This window comes from Panthera pardus, unplaced genomic scaffold, assembly GCF_024362965.1.
Source record: "Panthera pardus isolate Hobbes unplaced genomic scaffold, ASM2436296v1 HiC_scaffold_6, whole genome shotgun sequence".
NCBI lineage: Eukaryota > Metazoa > Chordata > Mammalia > Carnivora > Felidae > Panthera > Panthera pardus.
In genome coordinates this window covers 1,617,540-1,644,149 of record NW_026526991.1, presented here as the reverse complement: position 1 = coordinate 1,644,149, position 26,610 = coordinate 1,617,540, and the positions used below count along the sequence as shown (strand labels likewise).

Genomic DNA, 26,610 nt, shown 5'->3' with positions numbered 1-26,610 from the left:
TGCCCCCTAGGCCTTCCCTCAGGCTGCTCCCACCGCCTGGACCAGCCTCCACCTCCTCACAACCCCTGCTTCACCTACTGGAATGCTATCTCCATAGCCTCCAAAGCCCAGCACAAAGGCCTCCTCCTCCAGGAGGCCTACTGATGCCCCCTCCAGATGTGAGCATCCCAGGCTACATGAGGATTTGTCCAACCTGGTGTCAGCACAGGAATGGCCTGGACTAGGGATGCCCAGGGAGCCCCCACCCCCCGCCCCTGCATGAACACCTAGACCCTCCCCCAGCCCTGCAGACCCTCCACCACTGGGCCAGGAAGGTCCTCTGGAGTATGGAAGACCCGCTACCAGGAGCCTTGCCTGGCTTGGCAAGTATCTCTCCCTCCCGGACACGCCAACCCCCTACTCTAACCTCACACCGAGCCTGGCCTCGCCCACCTGTTCTCAGGGGAGAAGAGGTAGACAGACCAGTCCTCGCGGACCTCGCACCAGTCAGGCTTATAGACGTCGATCATCTTGCGGACGCGGAAGCACAGGGTCTGGCAAGGCCAAGATGGGAGTGCAGCCGGGTCAGCGCTGCGCAGAGCTGCGCATCTCCTCCCACCCCGGTGGTCAAACACCAAACTGGGGCCGCCTCTCCCAGGAGAACAGACCCCTCGCCCCGCCCAGGGAAGGCTAAGAGGTCTCCTCTACCAGCGGGGCGGGTCGCTGGGGTGGGCAGTTCCGGCCCCGCCCCCTGCCCGCCCTCCTTGAGTCCCCTCCCACTCTAGCCCCGCCCCTGTACCCCTGGGCTCTGGCCCCGGGCCGCGCCCCTAGACCCCGCGCCCGCTCACGTAGTCCATCTCCTCCTCGTCCTCCCCGCGATCCCGGCGGTCGTCCATTTTGGTGAAGACATCCTTGGCGATGCTGGGCATCCTGCCATTGCAGTCCTCGTGCCCGGGGGCCGGCCCCACCGCCCTCCAGGTCGCCCGGGGGTGGGCGCCCACGGCGGGCACCAGCTCGGCCAGGTCCATCGAGTCTCTGGTGTCGAGGGACAGCGTCCGGCGGTGGTGGCGGTGCCGGTGCGCCGGGTGGGGACCGTGGTGCACGTGGTGGGCGTGCGGAGCGTGCAGCGGCGCAGCCCGCGGCGGGCCCTCGTCCCTGGGGCCCTCGCAGGCCCGGGGACCGCCACCGCGCTCCGCCGAGAGCAAGGACTCGTGCTCGGCCGACTGCGGCTTGTGCTTGAGGCTGTTCCAGCTGGAGCGGCGGCTGGCCCAGGCCCCGCTGCGGCCCCACGGCCCGTAGTAGGAGCTCCGGGAGCTGGACTGGAAGGAAGCCGGGCTCGGGTCAGCGCACCCGCCACACACACGCGACCCACTGTTGTGACTGAAGGCAGCCTGCACACCCGCTGAGGCCTGGCTGGTGGGTGACAGAACAGGCTAGACCCCAGGGGTCCTCTCCCTAACCGGCTGTCACTCCATCGGCATCCATGGATTGTGGGCGCCTCTAGGGTGTGGTTGCATCTCCTCCTGCCGCCTCACTTCCCTTGAGGAAGCCAGAGCACGTTAGGGTAGTCTTCCCACTTTACAGGTAAGGAAGCAGGTTCAGAGAGGGCTTGCTCATGGCCGCACAGCTTGAAAGTGGCAGAGGCTAGATTTGAACTCTCCTATGTCTGACCCCAAAGCCCAGCTCTTTGCCGTCTGCAGTGTGGCCATGGTAAAAACCCAATTCTCCACACTGGACGCACTGGCACTATTCATTCATTCATTCATTCATTCATTCATTCATTCATTGCCAGGCCCTACTCTGGCACTAGGCACTCAGGAATGCAACACACATGGTCCCTGCCTGGTTCTAGCTGGAGAGTCTGGTCCCCTACACCCGGGCACCAGCCTGAGGCTAGACTGACAGGCACTTCTCCCCAGGGTCCCTCCCCATACACCCCAGCAGGAAGCACCCACCCAGAGCACCCCTCAGGGACTCACCAGGGAGCGTTGGTCACAGCTCATCCTCCCCAGTGACATGACGCTGCTCTTGCGGGAGCCCAGGGCCACCAGGACAGGGTCCGGCTGCAGCGAGAGGCGGGGGGCGGGTGCTGCAGCCCCGGGGGGGCCCAGATGTCCACCCAGTGGGAGACTGGGGTCCAGGTGCCCATTGGGGGTCATGGGGATTGGGCAGATCTTGGGATCTGGAGGGTGAGATGGAGACGGAAAGAGGGGCAAATAGAATAAGAACAAAAGAATTCATGAGACAGACATGGATGGGAACAGAAATAGAGAGTTTTTCTGGGGAGACTTCCCCCACCTTCCCCGTTGGACCCTTCCTGCACAGCTCTCAGCTTTCTTTTTTTTATTAAGTTTTTAATTTTAATTCAGCACAGTTGACATACAGTGTTATATTAGTTCCAGATGTACAAGGTAGTGATTCAACATTTCTTTTTTTTTTTTCATTTTTTTTAACGTTTATTCATTTTGTTAGAGACAGAGCACAAGCGGGGGAGGGGCAGAGAGAAAGGGAAACACAGAATCCGAAGTAGGCTCCATCCAGGCTCTGAGCGGTCAGCACAGAAACCGATGCGGCGCTCGAACTCACGAACTGTGAGATCATGACCTGAGCTGAAGTCAAATGCTTAACCGACTGAGCCACCCAGGTGCCCCAGTGACTCAACATGTCTACACATGACTCAGCGTTCATCATGTCAGCTTTCTTTTTGGCTGAGTGGATCCCCTGCCTCCTGTATTCAGGGCCAGGCTGTGTTCACCCATCATAGAAACCTCACTCCTGGGCCCACTTTAGGAAGCAAGGCAAAAATTACCGGTACAGCCCGGTTTTCAAGGAGGACACCGGCCATGGGTTGCGGAGGCTTGTTCCAAGCTGCCCCATGGGGCCAAACAGGACCAGAAGCCAGGAGTCCTGGGGCCTGAGGCTGTCTCTTCCCAACAGGCCACACCATGGAGGGGTGAGGGTGAAGTGCACCTACCTCTGTGGCTAGAACTCAGGAGGGTTATGAACGTCACTGACTTCTTTTGGGGGATTTGCCTGTTTCTTTCCATTATGAATGTAAACAAACCATGGAGAATTAGCGGTCCTGGAGCCTGGGCTTAAGGGGAAAGCTGATGCTGAGCCCTGAGCCCCCCTGGATCTCTCTGGGGAAGGGTCCTGGTCCCCCAGGTGACAGTGGAGACCTGTTTACCTCCGCCGCTATCCAGGCCTTCCTGAAGCTTGTCGAACTCCTCCATGTTGGATGAGCTCTGATCCTCGTCCGAGTAGGAGCGATTGGCGTCACCCTGGGAGACCATCCCGCTTGTTGGAATGCACGTTGGCTCAGCCCTTCCCTCCCTCCTGAATTTTTCAATGGGTCTTTCATGCCCATTTTACAGACAGGGAAACAGAGCCTCAGAAAGGGAAAGTGAGAAGCTAACGAGGACCGAGCCCATAAGCCCACACCCGCCTGACTGCAAGTAACCCCTAAACCTCAGAGAAAGGAGGAGGCAGGATCCAGATCTCGGGGGCTTTAGAATTTCAGAGATGGAGAGACCTTGTCCTACACCTCCGAGGGAGAGACAAGGATCCCGTTGCAGCCTCCACTTGCATGCTTCCTGTGACCGGAAGCTCACCACCTAATTGACAACCCCCTCCTTCAGAAAGTGTTCCCTGCTAGATGTCTGACTTGCAGCCCTCCCCCATCCAGACCCCTCCCCCACCCAGCCTGGTCCAGGCCCCATGCGGGTGCTTCCCCCGCCAGGGCCGCACTCACCTCCGCCTGGAAACCCTCCACCAAGATGGCCACCAGGAGGTTGAAGAGCACATAGTTGCCAAAGGTCATGAGGGCGACAAAGTAGAGGGAGGCCCAGGGGGAGGTGGACGCCATGCCATTGTAGAGGACAACATTCCAGTCCTCCTGGGTGAGGATCTGTGGGGGGAGGGGGAGCACAGGTCAGCCCTGGGGTACCCCCAGGTCCCGGCCCAGCCCAAGGGAGAAGGCATCCACCGGGTGGAGGAGCCTGAAGGCACCCTGCAGCCCGTGCGCACCTACAGCACCCTCTCACGCGTGCCCCAGCACACCCAGGGACCTCACGTGACACGGCCCCAGCTGGCAGTGTGCCCACCTGGCACAGCTTGTGCCCCTCACTCGCACACTGCGCTGCCCACTGCCTCCCCGCCCCCCACCCCGCTGGCCCACAACCCACCTCCTGCCCTGATTCTCACTCCCCGCTGATGGGTGCTCCTTCCTGGCTGCTCCCACAGCCCTATCCTCTCTGCTCTATCTGCTATCTGCTCGCGCCCCCCCCCCCCCCGGCCCCTCCACGAGCCCACCCTTCTTCCTTCTGCCCCCCCGCCCTGTGCACACTCATTTAACCATGGCGAGAAAATAGCCTCAGGGAAGAATCCCAATGCACCCAGGTCTTGGGGCGGGGGTGGAGGGGCAGAGACGGGCACCAGGTGGCCAGTCAGCTCCCAGAGCCAATGCAGTGCCAGCCTGACCCCGCACCCACACCTGCCTGCCGGAGCCCGGAGTTGAGGGGCCTCCCTGGCGAACCACCCCCCTTCTCTGGATTCTCCGAGGGGCGCCTCTGAAAAGCAAGCCAAGCGGCGGTCCTGGGAGAAACCCCTTCCCCTGACATACGTGAACACGTGCTGCTGCTCACCTGGAACACTGTGACGATGGCCCACAGCAGGGAGTCAAAGTTCTTCCTGTCGGGAACCGTGTCTCCTGTGTCCGTGCGCAGGCTGAATTTGCAGCCAAAGATGTGCATCCCGAGGATGCTGGGGGAGGAATGGAGGTGGCTCAAGGGACCCACCCACCTTGTGTCGTTCTCAAACGGCCGGGTAAGATGGCAGGGGCAGCGCTGGTTCCGTTCTACAGAAGCCAACGCTGAGGCTCAGAGGGCAAGTCCTCGCCCAGAGCCATAGGGGATTCAGTGATGGCGTCAGGACTCGCAGCCAGGTCCAGGGTGGCGCCTGGAGAAGCTCAAGCAGCCATGTCCCCCCCCCCCCAATCCCGCCCCAGGCTCCGGCCCTCCCCAGGGTGGGCAGGGCTCACCTGAAGATGAAGATGAAGAGCATGAGCAGCATGCAGAAGGTGGCCACGTTGTCCATGGTCTTCATGAGCACCACCAGCTGGCGCCGCAACGCGGGCATGAAACGCACCAGCTTGAGCACCCGCAGCAGCCGGAAGGTCCGCAGCACCGACAGGCCGCCGTCCGCCTGCCCCACAATCTCCCAGATGCTGGGAGGAGGCAGCAGGGGAGAGAGGCAGGAGCGTTCAGCGGAGGGCAGAGCAGAGGGAGAGGAGGGCAAGGGGAGGCCAGTGGGGGGGGGGGGGGGGCAGAGAGATGGAGAACATCCATTCATTCATTCATCCCACAAATAACATGTTTCACGGGCCGTCGCTGCTCCAGGGCATGCTCAAACCAGGGGCTCTTGACCTGGAGTCCACGGACAACCCCCCTGAGCAGTCTCTGGCTAGGATTCAGGAGGTCTACGAAGGCCACTGACCTCTCCGTGAGATTTACCATTCTTTAGATCATGAATGAAAACAAGCCACAGAGAATGAGCAATCTTTATGGCTTTTTGACCGATCAAAACCGCTGTTTTTATATCTTACAACAGCTGATGGACATATTCCCAAACACTATTTATACCCATCCTTTCTTTGGGATGACGGTAGTCCCAAGACCTGCTGCTGGATGTTGCTACTTAATGCATTAATCTAGAAGCACGTATGTTACTGGGGGACAAATTTGTAAATATTCGAGAACTGGGTTTCTGCGCAATTGATTTCCTTTGTGCCCGGACATGCTTTGTTTACCGGCGGGGGACGGGGCACTAGATTCCCCCGCCCCCCTCCCCACTCTGCTTCCGGGCCCCCAGCCCGCTGGCAGCAGGGGCAGCACCTGATGATGACGATGATGCTGTCAAAGATGTTGTAGGGGTTGCGCAGGTAGTCGAAGAGCCCGAAGGCGGCCAGCTTCAGGAGCATCTCCAGGGCAAACATGCTGGTGAAGACGACGTTACAGATCTCTAGGATGTTGGTCAGCTCCTCGGGCTGTGGGGGCACAGGGAAAGGGACCGGGGACCCCGGTCAGGCCAGAGCACAGCCATGGATCCTCTGTGGACGCTCATCGGCTGCAGGACCCCCAGGGAGGCGGGGGAGGCTGAGTGAGCTGGCAGGTCAATGTCTTCGCTGGACCGCAACGGCCTTGAGAGCCTCACAACTCTGCTGTACCTCTGCTGTCATTAAGAGTCCACTGACATGGGGGGACCCCACCGGGCTGGCCTTCCACACATTTGGAAACGATGCTGGTACTGCACACTGAGGGGACCTATCAGAAAGCAGGCTTGGAAGGGGCGCCTGGGTGGCTCAGTGGGTTGAGCGTCTGACTTCAGCTCAGGTCATGATCTCGTGGTTCATGAGTTCAAGCCCCGCATCGGGCTCTGTGCTGACAGCTCAGAGCCTGGAGCCTGCTTCAGATTCTGTGTCTCCCTCTCTCTCTGTCCCTCCCCTGCTCTCTCTCTCTCTCTCTCTCTCTCTCAAGTAAATAAACATGGAAGGAAGGAAGGAGGGAGGGAGGGAGGGAGGAAGGAGTCTTGGAAGCTGATGCAGAGCAAGACAAGAAGACAGGCCAGTCGACGCCAGAAACTCCCTGTTTGCCCATGACCCCTGTTTGCCCATTACCCTATCCCACTTAGGAAGCACTTACCACACACAGGACCTGTTTTTTTGAACTTTACAGGCGTCGTGTCACTTAATCCCATAAGAGCCCGTTTTGCAGATGAAGAAGCAGGTTCGGAGAAGGCCAGCCCCTGCCTTCGGCTGTGGGGCTGGTAAGGGGCAGAGCCGGTATCTGAACTCAGGCAGCCTGCCTCCAAGGCTCCCACCATTAACCTCTGCCTGTGCAGACCTCCCGACGGAGCCCTCCCCACTCTCCCCTTCCCCAGCAATGGCCACCTCAGGATCGTGGGTGGCTGGAGACCACTGTGCCCTGAGAAGGGCAGACAGAGACCATGCGCCTACTGTGTGCCACCCAACTCTTTAATGTCTGCGAGCACCCTGGTCCAGGGGGCTGGCTTCACACACTTCTCAGGGGAAGACACTAGAGCCCAGAGAGGACAAGGGTTCAAGTCACCGGCTGATCAGAAAGAGACTAGCACCTTCTGACCCTGGAGCTCTTTCCCTCCTGGTTTTTAGCAGCAAGAGACACCCGTATAAGCGGAACCATCTGAGCAACCCTGGAATCCAAAACAGACCACACTACAGGCCATGACTAGGAGACAGGGTTCTAGGGACATTCCCCCCAACCTCAGTTTTCTCATCCATAAAACGAGGGGGTGGAGTAAGATGATATTCATTCCAGGGCTCCCCGCCCGCTAAGAGCCATACGGGGCTCCAGCGCCTCCCTTCTCTCTCTAGGACTGTGAAAGTGCCGGGTTTCTGTTCACCAACAAGCCTGAATCACAGAGAGGGGAAGGGCCATTCTTTAGGCCTGAGCATGCGCACTGAGCTTGACATCCGGCACAATTACGGACGCCTCCAACAATCTGCTGGTGCCTCCGTTTTACAGATAAGGACACTGAGGCTCGGGGAGGTGAACTGACTCGCCCTGAGCCACCCGGCCAGGAGGCAGCAGAGCCACAAAATCAGACTCCAAACTGCTCTCCATCACACACACAGAAACTCCACCTGAACTCATCTGCTCTCTCTCCTCTGCTCGTTCATTGTTGCATGCATTCTACAGGTGAGCTGAGCACGGTGGGCTGGGCGTGCTACCCAGGATGGCCAGTGGTGAATGCATCAGGGCATCCTCCCCCAAGAAGCGCAGGTTCCGGTGGCAAAGCCCAACCCCCCCGAGCTGACAAACAGCCGTAGGTGCCAAAAACAGAAAGGTGAGGGAGCTTTGAGGGAACGGTAATCCTGCAGTCAGGTGCCTGCAGGGGCACCTTCCTGGAAGAAGTGACATCTCAGCAGAGCCCTCAAAGCTGAGAGGGGGAACCCAGTGAGAGGGAGGAGAAGAGAAGGTATCTGGGCAGAGGGACCGGCCAGCGCAAGATTGGGGGGGGGGGGAGCTGCCAACCATCAGCACCCCCAGCCCCAGCCCAGCCCCTCCACCAGGCGACAGGGCACCTTCGGGGGCCTGACTGTGATTCCATTTGGGTTAAAAGGAGAAGAGAAAAAAAGAACCGCCCTTCTGCCTCGTGCCCGGGAAAACCTAATAAAACTGCCAGGTCCTCTCAAGCCCAGATAAAAGAAGGCCCCATTTCCATCTGTAATTACATTTGACTCACAAAATGGTCCCGAAAGGGAAGTGGGACCCTGAGACGGGGGGAGGGGCTGGGGCCCGGCATCCCCGGCCGAGCCAAGCCACCAATTTCCCACCCTGCCACCGCGAGATCAGCGGGGATGAGAAGTGTGGCCGCTGACAGTCCGTAATGGCGGCCACTCGGCTCGGGGCCACACGCGCTGCACACACACACTCCCGCCCACGAGTGCTGGGGAGGCCACCGCTCTCCGGAAAGGTCACCCGCGCGCCCGCCCCTCCCCCCCCACTTGCAGCAGCTGTTTCTCTAGTCAAGTGCACACCTGTTAATCTTTCTCTAATGGACCATCCGTCACTCCCGCAGGCATTTTTCTGGGAGAGAGACAGCGAGCGGGAGACAGATGAACGCAGGCTATTCTGTATTGTGAAACCGAGGTGGGAGGGTATGTGAAGAGGGACGGGGGGGGGGGGGGGGGGGGGAGCCACGACGGAGATGGACAGACAGACGGACAGACAAATATAGATACGGCGACTGAGAGGCAAAGGTGGGGTGTGGAGACATGAGGCAGAAAGAAAAACACAGATAAAAACAGAATAAGGGACCGGGATCATGACATTGCGGGCGTCACTGCAGGAGCCAGGAAAGTGGGAGACAGCAGGCAGACAGACCGCCAGGCAGAGGCTGCAGAGAGGCATCTGGAGGTGGCCAAGACCCCAGTGGAACGGGGTGAAAAAGGGCAGAACACCACGCTGAGCTGGAGGCAGGAGGAGCGAGGGCAGGTAAGGAGGGACTACATCCTGGAGGCCCAAAGTGGAGGGAGAGGGGCAGGGGCCCACTCCTTCTGGCCCCATGCCAGGCTTGGAGGCACAAGGCTGGCCATTTCTGCAGGGGTGCGTAAGGGCCCCGGTGGGCAGGAGTCCCTAGGCTGTCCGCAGGAACCCCTGGAGCCCGGTACCATCCCATGATGATAATGGCAGCCGGTGTTAAACGTCTCCCACGTGCCAGTCGGTGCTAAGCACCTTCCATGAATTATCTCATCTAAATCTCAAACGTTACCCTATAGTATCCCCATTTTGTAGAGGGGGAAACAGGCTCAGAGGGAAGTGACTGCCCAGGGCCAGGGCCAGGCAGTGGCGGAATCACATCTCAACCTGAATCACAGGTATTCTCCCTCTGGCCTGTCCCCATCCCCATGGCTGTGACGGCATCACCTGCCCCACTTTTCTGACTTGACGATCCAGTTCAGTACAGACATGTCGCTGTCCTGTTTAGAAGCCTTCCGTGGCTCTCCACTGCCTTGAGGCACTTTGTGGATGGATAGCCCCCTCACCAGCCTCCCGGGCTGTCTCCTGCACATCCTCCTTCAGGGCTCAGGGTCCTTTGGGGGAATGCCTGAGCTCCTGGTCCCTGTACCTGTCCCTCCTCTGTCTCACTGATAAACTCGTAGTCAACCTTCAGGAGCCACTGCCCGTGCCACTGCCTTTGGGAAGGCTTCCCTGACTGCAGCCCATGTTGGCTCTCTCCCCTAAGCGCCCACAGAGCTGGAATGTTGGGCACTAAGCCAGCCTGTCCTCCTCTTCCCAGAGTCCTCCCAGACCTGGGTCAGCAATGATGTGGGGGCTGCAGAAGGGAAAATAAAGACTGCTTTGACCCATCCACTGGCTGGAGGCCTTGAATGCACTCTCCTGTGAGTAGGGGCCAGTAGACATGCCCCAGCCGGCCCCGGGGGGCTTCCTGCACCCCATCCCTGCTGCCCATCCAGCCAAGCCCTCTGTTTCTTGTTGTCCAACTCGGTGACCTCCTTCAGTTCCAGGATGGGATGGGACTGAGGGCAGCCTTGCCCGCCTTGGGAGGAGTCACGCGCCTGGAGAGGTGAGTGCTGGGGGAGGGAGAAGGGGACCATAGGGACTGCTCCCGGGAGCAAAGCTTCCCCACCCAGACCTCCCCCACTGCCTCCTGTCTGCTTTGTGGAACCTCCACCTCCACCTTGGCATCCTGGAGCCCTGCTCTCTCAGTTGCTCACCATATCACCTGGGCATGCCTCAGTTTCCCCATCTGCTCAATGGATATGAGACACTCGCCTTGCCTGCCCCATCGGGCTGCCATGAGGATCACAAGGGGAAGAAATGTGGCAACACATGACAGTGAGTAATGATGGATGAATCTGACCCCATCCGCCTGCTTGTCATGTAGCCTCAGCCAAAGAGCAGACCTCAGCCCCGTCTGGCCACCTCATGGGTCACAAGCAGGCCCCTGCCTGGATGACCCCCCCACCTTTTACCTGTCACCGCCTCCCAGGCCAGTCCCTGCAAGGAACAGCATCTTTGACCATGAGGAACCTAGAGACGTTGGAACCCCTTGTGATCTGGGTAGCAATGGCCACTTTGGCCGGAGACACCTGCAGTCTCACCTCTCATTTGAGCACCTGAGACCACAGAGGCAGGGGTGGCGGATGGAGTAAGAGAGCAATGCCCAGGCTGTGCCCCACTGTCACTACCTACTGTCCCCATGGCAGCGCCAGTCTCCCTGCCAGGCCCCTGCGATGCCTCCCCCTCCACGGTCTCCACCCCTGCAGGAAAGGGGCTGTGCGCGTTCACCCATCTTCTCCTTCCCCTCCTCCCCACTCTCCCGGCCTTCCAGTGGCCCTGGGCCACCTCTCTCTGCAGGCACCACCTCAGACGGGGCTGCTCAAAATAAACACGGGGGCGGATCGTTTCCCGCCAAGCCACGTCCGGGAGCAGAGAGGAGTGGGGCAAAAATACCAGCAGGCCCCCAGCAGGCCCCGCGCTGCGCTCAGCAGAACAATGGCTGCCACTCCAGGCTGCTTTAAAAAGAACATTTTAAAAAATTCTCCCTCCCCCTCGCTTTTTTTTTAAATTCATTAATTTTTTGAGGCTCCAGACAGCAGGAGGTAAATTCACCCCAAGGGTGGTGATGTGAGGTTCAAACAGAAGACTCATAAATAATTGCAAATTAGTGAGCACCTACTACGTGCTGGGCTCTTTAACGCATTTAACCCTCCCAGCCCCTCTGTGCAGAGGGTCCGTGTGCCCGGTTACAGACAGAGCTGCTGGCTGAGGGAGGCCAAGTGACTTGCCCGAGGCCGCCTGCTGGTCAGAGGCAGAACCAAGGAAGGAGCCCAGGCAGGGGCAGCAGGGGGCGAGCAGGGTACAGGCCAGGCAGGGAGGCCCTGAGATCGGGCTGGTGGGGAGGCGGAGGGGCCGCGGCCCACAGAACCCTGGCAAACAGGCCTCTGAAAAGTAGCCCTGATCTGTAGCATATGCCAATTTCTGTGGTGTAAAGACTCCCACCACGGCCAATTCCAAGCTACCAACTGTTTAAAATCAGGCTTTCGAAGTTCCCGAGCGACAGAAAATTGGCTCTCGCAAGCCGGTTCCCACAAGCCCCTGGCGGGAACCGTGCCCAGGCAGCACTGTGACAAGCCGCTCAGAAATTAGAGCCAGGACCCCAACATCACTGTTTCCCCACGAGACCCCCCTCCGGGACCGCTGGCCCAGCCAGGCTTCTGCCCCCACCCCACCGGCAAGCCTAGGCCAGGAAAGGCCAGGAGCCTGAGCCCTAGGCCAGGAGGTCTGGGCTGCCTCTCTCACCAGCTTTACCCTGCAGACAGCCTTCCCCCCAGTCTTCCCCAGAGACCTTTTTAATTAAGCCGGAATGGCTGGCAAACCAGCAGCTCCAAACAGAGTGTCGCTGCAGCCCCAGGGGCCGCATTTAAGGAAATTGAATGGAGCCAGCACTTGGAGAGCTAATGAAGAGGGAAATGAGAGTGTGGCCCACCGCGGGGCGCAGTGGGCGGGTGGAGGGCCTCCGCAGAAAGCAGGCGGCAGGAAAGCAAAGGGGGTGCCACATTCTGAACCCCGTGGGGGTGTCAGTCTCGCCACAGAAAGATGTGGGTTCAGGGGCGCCTGGGTGGCTCAATCGGTTGAGTGTCTGACTTCGCTTCAGGTTGTGATCTCATGGCTCTGTGGGTTCAAGCCCCGCTTCGGGCTCTGTGCTGACAGCTTGGAGCCTGAAGCCTGCCTCGGATTCTGTGTCTCCCTCTCTCTCTGTCCCTCCCCTGCTCAAACTTGCGCACTCTCTGTCACCCACTCAAAAATAAATAAATGTTAAAGAAAGATGTGGGTGGGGCACCTGGGTAGCTCAGTCGGTTGAGCATCCCACTTCAGCTCAGATCATGGTCTCGCGGTTCGTGAGTTTGAGCCCCGCGCCAGGCTCTGTGCTAACAAACAGCTCAGAGCCTGGAGCCTGCTTCAGATTCTGTATCTCTCTCTCTCTCTCCCCCTCCCCTGCTCATGCTCTGCCTCTCTCTGTCTCTCAAAAATAAATAAATGTTAAAAAAAAAAAAAGAAAGAAAGATGTGGGTTCAAATCTGACCCCTGATTGTCTGTGGGACCTTGGATCAGTGACATCCCCTCCCTAGGCCTCAAGGTCACTAGCTGCCAAGCGGGGTGCCCTCACGGGGTAGGGGTCAGGTCAACGGAGGAAACCTACCCAGGGGCTAGGTGAGTCAGAAAACGGTGTTTTTCGAATGGAGCCAGGAATGGACTTGTCACACAGGCCGTCACCCACGGTATGACCTATTTGCTGGGCACATGTGTGCTAGCCCCCCACAGCCCTCCTTCCTGTGTCCCTACAAGTAGCCTCTTATCTCTTACACATCCTCCCTGTGCTCTTGCCATCTCCCTTGGGGCCATGTCTCTGAACCCCGATGGCCCAGGGGGCCTGGGACACACCATGAACTCAGCCAACACCCACTCTGCACTCCACGCACCCAGTGCTGAGGACAGAAGAAACCACAGGGTTGGCCGAGGAGGGAGACGGGGGACAGTCTTTGCAGGGCAACCCTGGGGCCACCCTCAGTGCCGCCGGGCTGCGTGGAGGGTGGACTATGTGGGGACATCAGGGACAGGAGGACGCCCAACCTGCTGAAGGCACTGCCACAGAGGGACCTTGGCCGTCAGAGGAAAGGTCTGTGTTTTGTGCCGAGGGCAATGGGGAGCTGCGGCAGGTTGGGGAGAGGGGAAAGCCCGGCCTCGGGAAAGACCACGCCAGCTGTTTGGGGGAGAATGGACAGGAGGGCTCGTGGGAAAGGCGATGACCGGAAGTCAGGTTTGGCAGGACGGACAGGGGAAGGGCTGTGGGTGCCTGGTGTCCAGGCCGCGCCACTCAGGAGACGGGAGCTGGATCTCAACCCAGCGGGCCCCAGTACCAGCTCCGCCTCCCTCGCTCACTCACCCACTAGGCACACACCTGGAGCTTCCCTCTCCTCTGGGCCGGGCCCGGGGCTGGGCACCGAGGCCGCAGGGCAGAATCGGACCCGGCCCCGGTCAGGGGGCAGACAGACACCCAGGGGATGTTCAACAGCCCGGGCTGCGTGGGGCCGGCTTGGGCCTAGGCGTCCAGCCCTCCCCCCACGCCCACGCCCGCCCCCGCGCCCAGCGCCCGCCCCCACTGGCCTGCTCATGGTGTTCGATGCCCATGCTGACGGTGTTAACCAAGATGGCCATCATGATGCCCCGGTTGAAGTACTTGCTGTCCACGATGCCTCGAAGCTTGGCTCGGGTCTCGCGCCACACATCCCCGCACAGCCGGGCCGCCCCGTCCGCCTGTTCCTCCTCGTCCTCCTTCTCCAGGCCTGAGGAGGTCCCATCCTCGCTGCTCCGGGCCCCGTCCCCATCCACCTCCTCCGAGTCACCACCTGAGCCACCAGAGCCCGAGCCCTCCTGGCCCGAGTCGGTGCTGCCCGGGCCCGACGGCCGCCGGCTCCCCTCGTGCTGGCAGCGGGGACAGCTGGCAGGATCGGAGGCCAGCACGGCAGAGATGGGCTGCACCGGCGTGTGGGGCATCGGGTCCAGGGGACTGTGTCGAGGGCACAGCTCTGCGAAGCAAACACAAGGCAGGGTCGGCACCTCAGGTTACACAGGCCTGAGGGGCTCCGAGGGGGCAGGACCTGCCCACCCCAGGGGTCAAGCTAACCCTGGGACACAGACCCATGTGTGCCTCAAGTTCCTGTGGCTCAGGTTCTGTCTGGGTGAGGAGATCGAGTGGCTTGTAGTCCTGGGGGACTGGCTTTACCTCTCTGGGCTTGGCTGGCCCCTGTGACAAGCGAGGGCCGTGGGGAGGGCTCTACTGTGGATGTGTTGGCGTGCCTAGAACAGTGCCTGGGGCACGTGTGTTTGTCGCCTGTCCTGGCTACATCATCTCCTGGCCCGAGGCCCAGCCCTCCCACGGCCCTGCTTGCTCACATTGGACTTGGGGAAATGGCTGAGAAAGAGTTTCTAAAAGAGCTTCTAAAAGAGTCAGCTTGATGCGGCGGACGGACGCCCCTTAGAGAGCGCCAAGGTGACCTCTCCATCTTCAATTCTCCTCCCACCTGTATGTGGGGCTTGTGTCCCGGGGAGGGAGGGAGGCAGGAGCCCTGGGCAGGAGGCAAACCCTTGCTCTAGAAGCCCCCTGATAGTCGGGGTGGCTCCAGGGGAAGCAGGCAGGAAGGGCTGACGGGAGGCACAGCAGGGAGTGGGGGGCAGAAGTGTTCGCCCCCTGTGCTGCCCCAGGGAGAGTTTAAAAAGCCTGAACCAGTCTTAGACCACAGTTCTGCCATCTTTAACCATTTCAAGGAGGTGTCAGAGAGGTTCTTCCTGGGTAGTATGGTCTCTTCTTTGTGTTTACCTGTACTGTCCTAAAATACATGTTTTCCTGGTGCGAGCAAAGAAAAGGTATTAGTAATATTAAAGGGAGGGGTGCCTGGGTGGCTCAGGCGTCTGGCATCTGAGTCCTGGTTTCTGCCCAGGTTATGGTCTCAGGGTTCATGGGATCAAGTCCCATGGGGGCACAGTGCGGAGCCTGCTTGGGGTTCTCTCTCTCTCTACCCACCCTACCCTGTCCCTCCCACATGTGTGTTCTCTTTCTCTCTCTCAAAATAACTAAATAAACATTTAAGAATAATAATAATTAAAGGGAATGAAAAACATGTAATGCCTACCCTCCCTTTGCAGATTTGCCTCCCAGTATCTCCTGAAGCCCCGGAAGAGGCCTTCTGATTCATTCATCCCCTGGGAGCCAGCGTGGGCAGGCAGAAGCCCAGGGTCAATCCCACTTCAGTAAGGCCCACCTCAGCCCCACTCGTGCCTGGGGCTGGGCCCCCTGAAACTTGTTTCCCAGGGAAGCGGGAGGGTACTGAGGCCCAGGGGCAGGGGGCAAGGCCCCCCTCCAGAGAGCCCACTGGACTTCTTTCCACACAGCTTCCCCGGAGAGGGTGGGGGCAGCAGCAAGAAGCCCGCGTCATCCAGGGACCCTGCAGGCAGACCCCAGCTGCCCCGTCCACGTGCTGGGCCAGCCCACGGGCCACCTGGAGCCTCCCGCAAGACCACGCCTGGACGGCTGGCACCCGAGGAGGGGTGGGCGGCAGCTTCGAGCATCAGTTCTCTCTCCGGCTTGCCTCCCAAGAATCTCAGGGCTTGAGAGCTGCAGGGGCAGGGCCCGGGGGTGGCTGACTCCCCCTGCGCGTGAGCCTCATCCTCGACCTGACGGAGCAGGAGACTGAGGCCCACAGAGGGGCCCGGGCTGTCCAGGTCACACGCTGTGCACCTGCTCCAGGGCTGGGACCCTGCTGACTTCCGTCTTGGCACCAGCTGGGGGGCGGGACTCCTCTCCTGGGGCGCATTTGCCTTCTCCGGGGAGCTGAGCGGGAGCGTTCATTTCCCTCTGGACGCGGGCCCAGCAAACCCAGCTCTGATGTCCCTGACGCCGATTTTGTCACGGACACGCTGCGTGACCCCAGGTGACTCCCTTCACCTATCTGGACCTTGGTTTTCCCATCTGAAAACGGGATAATATAACTCACTCTGCCCTCTTCTCAGGACTGTTTTCTAGAACAGACAAGAGAGTGAATGGAGAGCCCCTTCTGAGCCTAACGGCCCGGAGACAGAAGATCTCTGGTCCCCGACACACCACGCCTCGGCACGGTGGCCACGGCCCCCTTATCCCAGGTGGCTGGTCGTCACTGCTCTGGCGTGCTAGCACGTGGTGGCAGCAGGAAGCCACGTGGGGCGTGAGGCAGGCTGAGAGGAGTGGAGCGTTAGCGTTTTACCAGACAGGATAGACAACCGTCCGTTTCTTTCGAGTGTGAATCCCGGGCGGAGCCTGGGTCCACGTGTGACCCCACTGGGGTCGGAAGGGGATCCTCCAGGGCTCGGGGTGCCGGGTGCCCCCAGCCCGAGGCCAGCCCAGACCGGGCACCGGCAGGGGGTCAGGAAAGCAGGGAGGGAGCAAGGGGCACGCGCCGGAGCTCCCGAGGGAAGACCCGGGTTCTCAACCTGCCGGACGGCTCTGCCTGTGCCGAGGAGACAGGGGGGCGCGTTCGCCAGCGGTGCCGTCGCGGGGTCCCCAGCATCCCCCGCGGGAGGCACACGAGGCCTGAGCGGGGCACCCCGGAGGCGGCGGCAGGCGGGACCACTTACTGTAATGCCTGGGCTCCTTGGCGCGGGGCCCGGGCTTGGCGGAGGGGGACGCCCCCGGGCCCGGGGCCCGGCGCCGGCTCTGCAGGGCCTGGTAGAGGCCCAGGGCACGCCTCCTGGCCTTGCGCAAGATGTGACAGACGTACTGGAAGATCTCCTCGTAACAGTCGCCGGGCTCCGCGTAGCTGGCCACCGTGCTGGAGGACAGGTAGCGCTGCCGCTGCTCCAGCATCAGCCGGTGCTCCCGCTGCTTGGTCTCCGAGAACTGGGTCGCTATGACAACGAGGCACAGGTTGATCATGAAGAAGGAGCCCACCTGTGACCAACGGGAGGAGAGGACAGGGACAGGGACAGGGACAGAGGGGACAGATTGGCGGGGGGAGGCAGACGTGGGGGAGAGGGGAATGAAGGGATAGAGAGAAAGAGAAAACGGGGAGGCAGAGGTGGTGACACGGTGACAGAGGTGGGGTGAGAAGCAGAGGGGTACCAAGGCAGAAAGGAGGACAGGAGGAAGAGGGGCAGGGACAAATCCGAGGCACGGAGCAGGGACAGGACAGAGCCAGGAGACAGACAGCCAGAGCCGGCAGGAAGGACAGAGAGACGATGAGGAGAAACACCGAGAGGGAGGGACGGAGGCTCAGAGAGTGCAGAAGCGGAGGGCGTGGGAGACACAGGGTGATGGGTGCGAGGAGGCGGGGAGAGAGAGGGGCAGAGGGTGGAGGGCCCAGAGAGACGGAGAGGCACGGGCACAGATAGGGACAGGAAAAGACTGCTGAGGCCTTGCTCCGACAGGAGGCCAGGGCCCCAGGACGGCGGTGGCCCAGGCAGCTCCCCAGGCCCCACTGGGACCCGCTTTGAAGCCCGATCCCCCAGGCCCTCGGACCCCGGCCAGGGACGTCAGTGCTGAGGCCAGGGAGGGAGGCCCACACGCTCTCAGGCTATCCAGGCCCTGAGTCCCACCCCAGCCCTACCCTCTCTCTGGCCTTCACTTTGGCCTCAGTTGGGCATCCAGACAAAAGAGAAGCTTCCTTCAGAAAGGGTTTACTTGTGTGGCTTTATCTGTGCTTGGATGGAGGTGGTGGGGGAGACTACCCAGTCAGTACTAAGAATCCCACCACCTCATGATGCAGGGTCCAGTTCCAGTGGCCACCACAGGCCGCAGAGGGCACAGGTAGGTCCTAGTTGCCAGAGGGCAGACCCCTCCTCTGGCATTTGCTAAGCCCTTGAAAGAGATCAGTGGCCCTACCAGCAAGGAGGGTCCGCCTACCAGCTTTTCATCCTCCTCCGGGCTACCTGCCAGGCAGTTCACGCAGGCCACAGTCCCAGCCGCTGATTCACCCTCCCCTCCTGTCCCCACGTCACAAAGAGGGAGCTGGGCTTCTGGGGTTATCGAGGGCTGAGGGGAGGGCTTCATGGCTGGAGGACCCTGAGAAAATCCCCAGGTACAAAGATGCCCCTCATTGGCCCTCTCGGTTCTATCTTCCACCAGCGTCTCCTGGAGATCGGCTGTGCATCGGGCCCCTGTGACGGGTCACCAAGAAGGAGAGGGTGCAGACCCTTCCCTCTGGGAGCTCACACCTATCAGGCTTCTAGCCAGTCTGCCTCTACAGCCACTGCCCCTGTGACCCAGGCAGCTCCCCCCTTCCTTCTGGACCTCCGTTTCCCCATCTGTAAAACCCAAGGCTCAGGCAAGGCAAGCTTAACACGTTTCCAACCAGAGGGAGCGCTGGGCACCAGAGTCTGAGGGCTGAGGACCTCTCACCTCTCTGGGGCTCAGGATCCTCACCTGAGCAACAGAATGGGTAGGTGGCCCTGCATGGCCAGGATTGTGAAGGCAAAATGGAAGCCCGGGGTTCAGGCTTTGCTCTCCAGACCCTTCCCAGCACCCAGAAAAGTTCAACATCCTCAGCCCCCTGCCAGTACCCTTTCTCTTGTGATAGGGCCACCTGGGGCCCAATAATACCAGCAGTAAAAGTGGCAGGGCACATTTATTGAGCGCTTACTGTGTGCCAGGGGTCATGCAGGCCTCAGACTCTGTCTCATCTAATCCTCCTGAGAACCCATAAGCCTAGGTGCCATCACCATCCCCCATGGGACTCGGGGGAGCTAACAGATGTGGCTCGTGTCACGCTGGGAGTTACCAACTTGACATCCCCACCCCTAACTCTATCAGGAGGGGCAGACCACATTCTCCAGTGCTTCTCTGGAATTCGAGGCTCCTCCAGCAACCCCAGTGGTTCAAAGTGCCTCCAATCAGGACTCTGTCCATGTTAAGGTCTCTGCAAGTTGCCCCCTGCCCAAGAGGCTCTCCCCCTGGCTGCCTGCCCTCAGCCTTTAAGGCTCAGTTCTGGTAATCACCTCCTCCAGGAAGCCTCCCACTCCCCTCTTCCTCCTCCAAGCTAGATTAGAAAACTCCTTTGGGCTCCCTCAACCTCTCAGGATTCCTTCTGCCGTGGCTCCTAATATGCTGTCTGGTCAATGTCAAGCGTAGCCCATCTTCCCGCCCCCCGCCCAAGACTGTGAGCTCCTCGAGGACAAGGCCGGGCCCACCTCACTGCTCAGTGCCCAGTGTTCGGCTCAGGGCCTGGAGCAGGGCAGGTCTCCCTGATGGTGCTGGGGAATGAACAAACCAATGGATGAAGGGCAATGCTGAACAAAGCCTCAACCCCCTTCTTTTTATCTGGGGGTCTCTTTACAGGTCCAAGGCCCCTGCGTCCCCCAGGAAGGCATCAGAGCAAAACCAACAGCAGGTACGTCTCGGGTCACTTGCCAGCTTGTCCTGAACCCTCAGGTCAAGGTCCCAGCAGCTCAGGAAAAGGTGCTGCCCCAGAGAGCCAAGCATGCCCTCTCCCACCATTGGGACACCAGAGAATCCAGCCTCACAGCAGTAGGGAGTGAGCCAGCACTGACTCGCCCAGGAGAGAATCACCTTGACATTTTGGGGATTGTGCTGTGGCTGAAGCCTCAGTCAGGCATGGCATGACGAGGTGGATAAGCTCGCTCTAGGCAGACTGTGGAGGGAGGCAGGAGGGGCTTCCCAGAAGGACCCTGCTCTGTGAGGCAGACAGAGCCCCGCTTCCACCCCCTAAGCCACCCCCACCCCCTGCATCCGAGAATTTCAGGGAGCCCTGTGGGAAGCAGCCCCGGGCTTCTGTTTCAGAGCATCTCCCCTTCCCACCACGGGAAAAGAGGAACAAGCTAGAGCCCTAGACAAGCTCCCATCCTGGGGCTGCACCTAGCTACGGTCGTGAGAAGAATGTATTCCCAGAGACTACGAGGCAGAGAAACACGAGCAGGAGCGACTAGATGGTCTTAAACGCCCAGAAATGAGAAATGAAGGCAATCGAGAGTGATGGATGCTTCCCGCAGCCGCGCTGATGAGTCCCTTCAGTCACCCGCTGCTCGGAGGCATTTAAAAATGGCTTGGCTGGTTCAGTCAGTGAAGCACCCGACTCTTGGTCTCAGGACTGTGAGTTCGAGCCCCGTGTTGGGTGTGTGGATGACTTAAAAAAAAAAAAAAAAAAAAAAAAAACCTGCCCCTCCTGCTCCCTCCCACTCAGCTCTCTTGGCTCTGAGGGGCTCCCTGGGAACCCCCCAGCCCCATCCCTGGTCCCTGGGTCCTTGAGCTTCCCCAGAGAGCCCCAGCTACCCTGACACGTACTATGATAAGCAGGATAAAATAGATGAAGTTGTAGAAGGAGTGAGCATCCATCACATAGTACATGATCTCCACCCAGCCTTCCAGGGTAATCACCTGCAGCCAGAACAGAGCAGAGGACCGGTGAGCCTGAGACAGGAAAGGCGGCACCCTCAGGAAAGACAGGCGACCAACGCAGCGCCCCAGACAGAGGCCCCACTGTGTGCCAGACTGCTGGACACACATTCTCTCTCGAACTCTCCACAAGGCTCCATGGGACGGCCATCCTCATCGCCCACACACGGGTGAGAAAACTGAGGTTCAGAGAGGTTACAGTATTTGCCCTCTGTCACACAGCCAGGAAGGCGGGGAGCCAGACCTGAGCCTGGTCCCTCTTGCTCCAGAGCCTGGCCCTCTCCAGTCTCCCTCACCAAGGCAGGAGGGCTGGAAGCAGGGGGCCCTGGACTCCAACTCCAGCTCACCAGCTGGGCCTAGGGCCCAGCTCAGCTGAGCCCAGGAGTGTGGCTATGATGGGGCTGGTGTGACTGTTGCCCCCGTTCTCCTTCCCAGAGAGGGAGGCAGAGCAGCCTTGGGCAAAGCAAACGCTGGGCGCTCCCTAGCAACTGCCCTCTCCCAGGCAACCCATTCACACCCCTGGGGGCTGAGGGTCTCAAAACACAGCTGCTGGGCTGTGATCACATCCCATCACGCCTTGCAGCTCTGAATTCTGTGATCTCGATGCTCCCCAGAGCAAAGCACACAGAGCAGCCGCTTTGATAAGGCCCTCCCCTCTTCTCGGGGCTTCTCAGCCACCACCCCCTGCTCCAGCCCTGTTCTTCCTTCTGAGGGCAGCGGGAAGGTGACCTTTACCAAGCACTCGCTCCACACTTGGCTGACTGTTCGGCTCCCATCATCTAGCTTCTTCTTCTCAGCCACTCAGGGCGAGAGGGGGCTGTTATTACCCCCACGTTAAAGGTGAAAAACTGAGGCACAGAGGCAGGAAGCGGTACCCAGTCTTAGAGCCCCCGTTTCCTCGACATGCCCCACCCCGGTCCTCTGCAGCGCAGTGGGGCCGTGCAAGGCACACAGTAAAGTTAACGCTGTGAGTGTGTGTATATGTGTGCACTGAGTAAAATGTATTTCTTACTGACTGATCAACGAAAAAGGTCCGAGAGATTCTACCCAGACAGACAGACAGCTCCTTGGTGCTCACCTTGAACCTTCCCTGCACTCAGGCCTTGGCTCAGGTGGTCACCTCCACCAGGAATGTCTTTTCCCCCACGTCCTGTGTGCAGGCCTTGCCTGGTCAGCCCCTCTAACAGGCGTGAGTCTGGTCTCTCCCCTCTAGGTCTGTACCTCACTGCCGGGATCCATCGGTCCCCAGGCAACCTGGGGTTCCACAAAGAGCACAGGCTTTGGGGGCACCCGGCCCTGGGTTAAAAGCCTGACTCTCCACTAACCAGCACGTGATCCATCAAATAGCTTGCTTCCTTTCTCTTGAACCTCAGTTGCTCTGTCTATAATAGGGGCGCGATAACGCCCATCGTGCCAGCAAGTCGGGCAGATTTCAGTGAAACAGGCGGCCAACACCTAGCACAGAGCCCTCCCTGCCAGAAGAAGCTGTGCCCCCTGCCCCTCACCCCACCCCCCACTCCAGTCTCCCGGGCCCCAGCCCGTGCGCTGGTGCCAGGCCTGAGCAGCCTCACCTGGAAGATGACGATCCAGGCGTAGCCGATGTTGTCAAAATTGATGGCACCCTTGTGGGGGTTGGCGCTGCCCGTGCGGCACACGTTATAGTAGCGGTTCCAATTGACGCAGAGCCCGCTGGCATTGAGGTCCTGGCGCCCCGCCCCGAAGTCGTAGACATCATCCTTGGACAGGCAGCACTCACGGCCCTGCTCCTTGAGTGGGGGGATCTCGTGGCAGCCCATGATGCCATTGTCCCCCGAAAGGGAGCAGATGAAGGGCATCTCGTCGTCCTCCTCTGGCTGGTAGTAGGGGGGCAGGGCCACATCCCCTTGTCTGTGCACAGGTGACGGCGGGGGGGGGAAAAGAAGAGAAGGGGAGGGGTCACCACCAGGAGGAGCAGGAAGGGGAAGGCCACGTAGTGTGACAGAACTGTCCCAACAGGTCCTGTCACCGCCTCTAGACCTTTGCCTATGTTGTTCCCCCACCTGGGACGCCCTTCCCCATGGTCAAAAAATCTCCCACTGACCTACTGCAGTCAGTTCTAGGGTCCCTTCCCTAAGGGGGCCTCCTCAGGATGGAGCAGGGCTAGTCCCTGACCCGCTGTGGCCAGACTGTGCCCTGCACACACCCACATTGCTCCTAGGGCATGTGTACCCAACTTCTCTTGGAGCCTGAAGCTCTTTTAGGAAAAGGACGGGGTCTCAGGCTCCCCAGTCCCCATACACTGTTTGGTCAGCACAGAGTACACGTTTAATCAACAAACGTTGAATTCTACTGATCCAACAGATGAGGATCTGATCCTCTGCCTGCCCCACCCCTTCCCATCTATGTAACCTTGGGCTGTTAACTTCCTCTCTCCAGACCTCAATTTCCTCATCTGTAAGACAGAGATGACAATCTCTGCCCTACCCATCCTGTGAGGTTAAACAATGAGTCACTGCAACCCAATCAAAATCCCAACTTGTTTGTGTCTGTGGAACCTGGACAGATGGTTCTAGGATTTATCTGGATGGAAGAATAGGCAAGACAGTTTTTTTAAAAGGAGAAAGAGGAGTGGAGTCCAGTCTTACATGAGAGCAAAATACAACTACAATTATTACTAGAGTGTATAGTATTGCAAGAGGAACAGAAAGATTCGTGGAACACCACAGAGCACAGGGACAAACCCATACATAAAACAGAACTTAGTCTATTACAGAAACACCTTTTCAGATCCATGGGAAGAAGAAGAATTAAACAATAAATGCTTCTGAGACAACTGTTATCTGGAAAAAGAATAGATCTCTACCTCACACCATATACAAAAATAAACTTCTTGAAGACTTGGTATCAAAAGAAAAAAAAAAGAATGTAAATAATCTCATTATTGATTATTTATATTGATTGCACATTGAAAATAGTAATCTTTTGGATATATTAGGTTAAGCAAAATATATTACAAAATTTAAAATAATAAACTTCTGGTGGATTAAAAATTATAAATGCAACAAACATAATCACAAAAATATTACAAGAGAACGGGAAATATTTCTGTTAACTCAAGATATATAAGGCCTGGGATAACTGGGTGCCTCAGTCAGTTAAGTGTCTGACTCTTGGTTTTGGGCTCAGGTCATGATGTCACATTTCATGAGTTTGAGTCCCGCATCGGGCTCTGCATTGCCCGTACAGAGTCTGCATGGGATTCATTCTCTTTCCCTCTCTCTCTGCCTCCTCTCTTTCTCTTCCTCTCTCTCTCAAACGAAATAAATAAACTTAAAAGAAATAATTGAGGAAAAAAAAGATATACGTGTAAGGCTTTCCTGGATAAAATCTACAAATCCAAATTCTACACAAGCAAAGTTCAAGATTGACTATATACAAATGTAAAACTTCTATGAGACAAAAGAGAGCATATTAAGTAAAAAGACAAGCTAAATAAATAAATAAATAAATAAATAAATAAATAAATAAATAAATAAAAAGTAGAGGTAGGCAAACTTTCTCTGTAAAGGGCCAGATAGGGCCATATGGTCTCTGTGCCAATTACTCAGCTGCACTCTTGAAATGCAAAACAGTCATAGGAAATAGGTAAACAAGTGGGTATGGCCGTGTTCCAATAAAACTTTATTTACAAAAACAGGCTAGAGATTGCCACTGCCCTGGGATAAGTATTGGCAATATATAAAACAAATAGAAGACATCTAGACTATGTTAAAACCACCTGTCACTCAAAACCACCTGTGCCCCCACTAGGGGGTAAAAGGACAAAAGAAAAAAGAAAAGAAAAGAAAAGAGAACAGAAAAGAGAAGAAAAGAGAAAAATTTCACAGAAGAAATAAAAATGGCCAAGATGCTTGGCAGGGAGTGGGGGGAAGCCAACGTACCAATATACAGGAAGAGACGCTCACTTGACTAATAACAGGAAAATGCAAACAAAACTCACACCGAGATCATTTTACACCCATCCAAATGGCAAATATTTCAGGCCGATGGTACTGAGTGCGAAAAGAGTGAGTACAAACACACATGCGCATACACTGTTGGTGGGAGTGTAAATTGATATAAACTTTTCGGAGGGCAATTTAGCAGCATCCGCCAACAATGAACACGTACACATCCAAGCCAAATACAAATGGCCACCTGGCAGTAATAAAGACACCCCTGCAATTCAGTGGAAAAAGGGTGGACTTCTCAACCAATGCTGCTGGGACAACTGAATATCTGTACAAAAAGGGAATCTGTACATACCACAGTAAGAGACAGAATACAGACCTAAATGTGAAAGATAAAACAGGAGAGCTTCTAAAAGAAAACACTGGAGGATATTTTCATCACCTTGGGTTAAGAAAAGATTAAACTGGACACAAAAAGCAATACTGAAAAAACGACTGGTAATCTGGACTTCATTACAACTAAGGGCTTCATCGTCCAATAGCACCATTAAGAGAGTGAAAATGGAACAGGCTGGGATTAGATCTCTGCAACATATCTATCCACCAAAGGACTCAAATCGAGAATACAAAGAACCACTGCAAATTTATAATAAAAAGAAAGACCACCCAATCTAAAAACAGCAAAAGACTGTAACAGACACTTCATAAGAGGATACACGTGAAAAGTGCCAACCGTCACTAGTCATCAGGGCAAAACAAATTAAAACCACAAAAAGGTACCACTGCACTCTCCCTGGAAGAGTGACAGTGAAAAGGACTGACGTACCAAATGTCGCTGAGGATGCCGGGCCACCGGAGCTCTCAGACTTTGCTAGCAGACATTGAACGCAACCATCTTGGAAAGCCATTTGACGAAATCTACTAAAGCTAAACGTACATGCACCCTTAACAATTCCACTCCTGGGTATTTACCCAAAAGAAAGGATGGCTATATCCACCAAAGATATGTACGAGAATACGCATGAGTCATAAGAGCCAAAAAAAAAAAAAAAAAAAAAAAACAGGAACAACCCAAGTCAACAGTAGAATGAAAAAAAAAAAAATAAGTAGTCGTATATTTGCTCAATATATACCCACAGCAACGAAAAAGAAATAAAACCCACAAGAACGTGGGTGAATCTCAAAGACACATTACACTGAGCCAAAGAAGCAGACACAAAAGGTAGCATCCTGTATGACTGCATTTAAAGAAACCTCAAGAACAGGCAAAACAAATCTACGGCGATAGAGGTCAGAATAGTGGCCGCTTTGGGGTGAGGGGGACAGGAACCGGCAAGGGGCAGGAGGGAGCCTCCCTAGGCCCCCTAAGTTTCTCTGGGTAGCTTTACACTGGTGTGGACCCACGTAAGACATCATTCAGCTCTACACTTTAGTTGTGTCCAGCGCTAAATGCAATTTGTATCTTTAAAAAAGAAGCATAAAAATATACACACACTTTGGGGTGCCTGGGAGGCTCTCAGTTAAGCGTCCGACTCTTGGTTTAGGCTTGGGTCGTGATCTCATGGTTCATGGGATCAAGCCTCAAGCTGGGCTCTGGGCTGGCAACACGGAGCCTGCTTGGGATTCTCTCACCCTTCCTCTCTCTCTCTCTCTGTCCTTCCCCCACTCATGCGGGCACTTGCATACACACAACCTCTCTCTCAAAATAAATAAATAAACTTTAAAATATATGTGTGTGTGTGTGTGTGTGTGTGTGTGTATACACATACACTTTGACCAGCGATGATGAGTCTAGCCATTGATCCCACGTGTACATAAGGATCACACGTGTACAGGATGTGTCCTGCAGCCCCGTACGGAAGAAAAAAAACTTGGAAACCACGCAACGTCCATCAACAGGGGCTGGCGAGATGAACTGCCTTTTATCCGTGGAATAAGAAACCCTGGTGTAAAACGCCCTCAAGACACATTGTCAAAGCAATTCGCATATTTAAAGTCTGTCTGCGACGCGAACGGCCGTGTGTGCAGGTAACACTTCAGATGGAACCCGGGAGAAGGGACCAGACGCCTCGCAGAGGACATCAGTCCTGGGTTCAGATTCCGGGCCCCGCCACTTCCTAGCTGGGCAGTACTGTCCTGACTCTGTGCCCCAGAACCCTCAAACAGACCGTGTGGGGTCTCCCCAAGGGCTCATGAGACT

The 26,610-nt window shown here is 57.2% G+C and overlaps 1 protein-coding gene across 1 annotated transcript in view; it reads right to left on the bottom strand.

Moving 5' to 3' along the window:
* CACNA1I (calcium voltage-gated channel subunit alpha1 I) overlaps positions 1–26,610 on the bottom strand; it is a 114,523-nt gene that overhangs the window by 23,090 nt on the left and 64,823 nt on the right. Inside the window, exons 7-18 of the mRNA XM_053894858.1 lie at positions 22,053–22,368; positions 20,371–20,463; positions 16,713–17,025; positions 13,710–14,131; positions 5,871–6,022; positions 5,018–5,203; positions 4,623–4,740; positions 3,731–3,886; positions 3,167–3,260; positions 1,959–2,161; positions 828–1,298; positions 433–533 (exon numbers count right to left, since the gene is read on the bottom strand). Of these exons, the coding sequence (XP_053750833.1) occupies positions 433–533; positions 828–1,298; positions 1,959–2,161; positions 3,167–3,260; positions 3,731–3,886; positions 4,623–4,740; positions 5,018–5,203; positions 5,871–6,022; positions 13,710–14,131; positions 16,713–17,025; positions 20,371–20,463; positions 22,053–22,368 (2,625 nt within the window). The remainder of the gene's footprint in view (positions 1–432; positions 534–827; positions 1,299–1,958; positions 2,162–3,166; positions 3,261–3,730; positions 3,887–4,622; positions 4,741–5,017; positions 5,204–5,870; positions 6,023–13,709; positions 14,132–16,712; positions 17,026–20,370; positions 20,464–22,052; positions 22,369–26,610) is intronic.